At 34.4% G+C, this 2,499-nt stretch overlaps 2 protein-coding genes across 2 annotated transcripts in view; both read right to left on the bottom strand.

Moving 5' to 3' along the window:
- LOC106871644 (calcium and integrin-binding protein 1) overlaps positions 1–2,499 on the bottom strand; it is a 443,076-nt gene that overhangs the window by 207,025 nt on the left and 233,552 nt on the right. The gene's annotated exons all lie outside the window — the stretch shown is intronic.
- The window catches only part of LOC106871640 (organic cation transporter protein), a 47,895-nt gene continuing 46,695 nt past the window's right edge, over positions 1,300–2,499 (bottom strand). The window contains exon 9 of the mRNA XM_014918213.2: positions 1,300–1,503. Within this exon, the coding sequence (XP_014773699.1) occupies positions 1,315–1,503 (189 nt within the window). The 3' untranslated portion in view covers positions 1,300–1,314. The remainder of the gene's footprint in view (positions 1,504–2,499) is intronic.

Here is a 2,499-nt window from a genome sequence, read left to right as displayed (position 1 = left end):
GGCATCTGGCACCAGTGAGAAAAAAGGGTAAGTTCTTACGTTATATATAGCTAACATAACGTTATGAATCCGAAAAAGGTTTTAATTCAAATACGCCAGTAATAAAGCGAAAAATCATTGGCGTTACTTGTAATTCTTGTTAAAATTGCAAGAGGGACAACTCCGAAATTATTGTGTGTGGTGGCAACTGAAGACTGATTAGATAGAATAATGTCAGAAACACACACACACACACACACACACACACACAAAACTCTAGACGAATATGAAGACATCAGACATGGAAAAAATAGTGAAGTTGAAATATTATAACACCATTCGCTACAGGTGAATGGTTACTCCATTGCTGCAACTTGGTAGAATGTTAGAAGAAATATCTTGGTAGTGATCGAAATCAGCCTGTGAGGTTGGATTTCAAAACCTCCTCAAGTTGAATCTATGCTCATACATCCGGATTCGTTTAAAGAATATATCAGTAATATACTGATAATTAATGTATTTTACTGCACACTTCTTCTTAGGTATTACGGTGACAAGCAGACACGATCGCTCGAACGAACGAGATAGTCTCTGTATGGTCACTCTACTTGCTCTAATAATTGACAAATATCCATCAAATCTCATACTGTCGCCTTAAAATAGGAAATGCACATTGGATAATGTATACCTAAACACTACTTTAGAAAAAAAGAAAGAAAAAAGATCACAGCAGGAATGTCCCGGGATGACATGGACCCAAACAATAACAACTCACGGAAGTCCATTTAATAATTTCAGAAAGAAAATATGACATATCTGAATTGTACTTGTTTGTTAAGTGATCTGAGACTTTGTGCTGAAAGTGAAGTAATCGCATCTTAGAAGAGCCATCTTTGCCATTTAAGAATAATTCAAATTTCATATCTCCTTTCGTTTATTTTTTTGGCATGTCAAAATCTTCGGTGCAAATTTGTGACCTGGTCATTGACACATTCTTCTACAACTATTGAACATCAACTATTGGAGTGTTTTTATTGTATACAGTACGAATGTCACTAATAAAAGTACAAATATATAGACAAGCAGAAGTATTGAGCTTAACATATACTAACGGTGATACATGTTAAAGGTTAAACAATTACAAGCCAGACCCGTATGACTGAGAATGATATAATAAAAAACAAACAAAAAGAAAACACGCCTATAGAAACTCGTTAGTTACTAATATTCAACAGTTGCAGTAGAAATGTTTCCGTGACATTTCGACACCTAAAGACATAAGAAAAGTGAATATAAAAGATTTTCTGTGTTATTAAATAGCTAAGATGGTTCTTCTCAAATGTAAATATGAAATAATTTGTCGATAACTAACCTTTCTTGATTTTCTGCTTCTGCAATATCATCGGGAAGATGCCTGTTTAGCGTTTCCGGCAGAATGAGAGCAAAACATCCGGCAACGATGGCTGATAGGCCAAAGCACAACGAAGGAACTAATTGATTATAGGGACTTGCTAAAACGTTTGACTGTAAAGATAAAAAAGAAAATAGGAATTAATGAAATACTGAAATATTTTGCAATTTTTTGATGTTAGAAACACTATCATTAAGTCATGGTAAAGATAAATTAACAAAAGAATGACACATTTGTCATCATCGAAATGAAAACAATTTCTCCTTGAGGCTTCAAGCAAGTTTTCTATTTTAACTATTCTATGGGGTTAATTAATAGGTTTTCTATTTCTGTTCCTCTTCACTGGATTATCAACATACAGACATGAATAAGGGATCCCTTAAGTTTTACTTAGACCTGCAAGTGATAGCGTTTTTAACCATAGGTTTGCTAGTTGGGAGCTGATAGGAGCAAACCAACAACACAATCGTACACAAAAGCATACACTTGCTGTAGATCTTTCAGCATATAGCATATATTTTCTCACAGCCTCCCTCAAGTAGATTTGGGTATAATCTTTAACAGATGTTCTTATTCCGCCCTTTCTCTTCTTTTTAAGCGTTAAACTAATACAACTTGTCACTCCTATGTTTTCTTCCTTTTATGCTTATTGCCGAATATATATTTGTAATGCTTATGCGAACGCTTTTCTCCTTTTTTTCATTGCTTCCTACACTTCACTCACTCTTAGCGACGACCTCTCATCTTCCCTTTTTCTCCTCCATCTTCTTTCGTTTCCAGCCTCCTAACATGCATAACTGTAACTCCTTTCTTCTTTATTACCAACCACATTTTTTTCATTGTATTACTTTCCCATTTCCTTTTCTCATTACATTATTTTTTTCTTTTCCATATTCAGATAAAGGACTAGTGTCCGAAACGTCAAGACACTTTCTCTTCTTTTTAAGCGCTCAAATCATACATTTCTTTAAAATTGTCTCTCGTGTGTTATCTTCGTTTTTGCTCATTGCCTTCTATCTATCTATCTATCTATCTATCTATCTATCTATCTATCTATCTGTCTGTCTGTCTGTCTGTTTGTGTGTGCGCGCGTATGTATATATATATAT

The sequence above is a fragment of the Octopus bimaculoides genome, chromosome 19 (assembly GCF_001194135.2).
Source record: "Octopus bimaculoides isolate UCB-OBI-ISO-001 chromosome 19, ASM119413v2, whole genome shotgun sequence".
In the NCBI taxonomy this organism is placed as follows: domain Eukaryota; kingdom Metazoa; phylum Mollusca; class Cephalopoda; order Octopoda; family Octopodidae; genus Octopus; species Octopus bimaculoides.
This window is presented reverse-complemented; position numbering and strand designations above follow the sequence as displayed.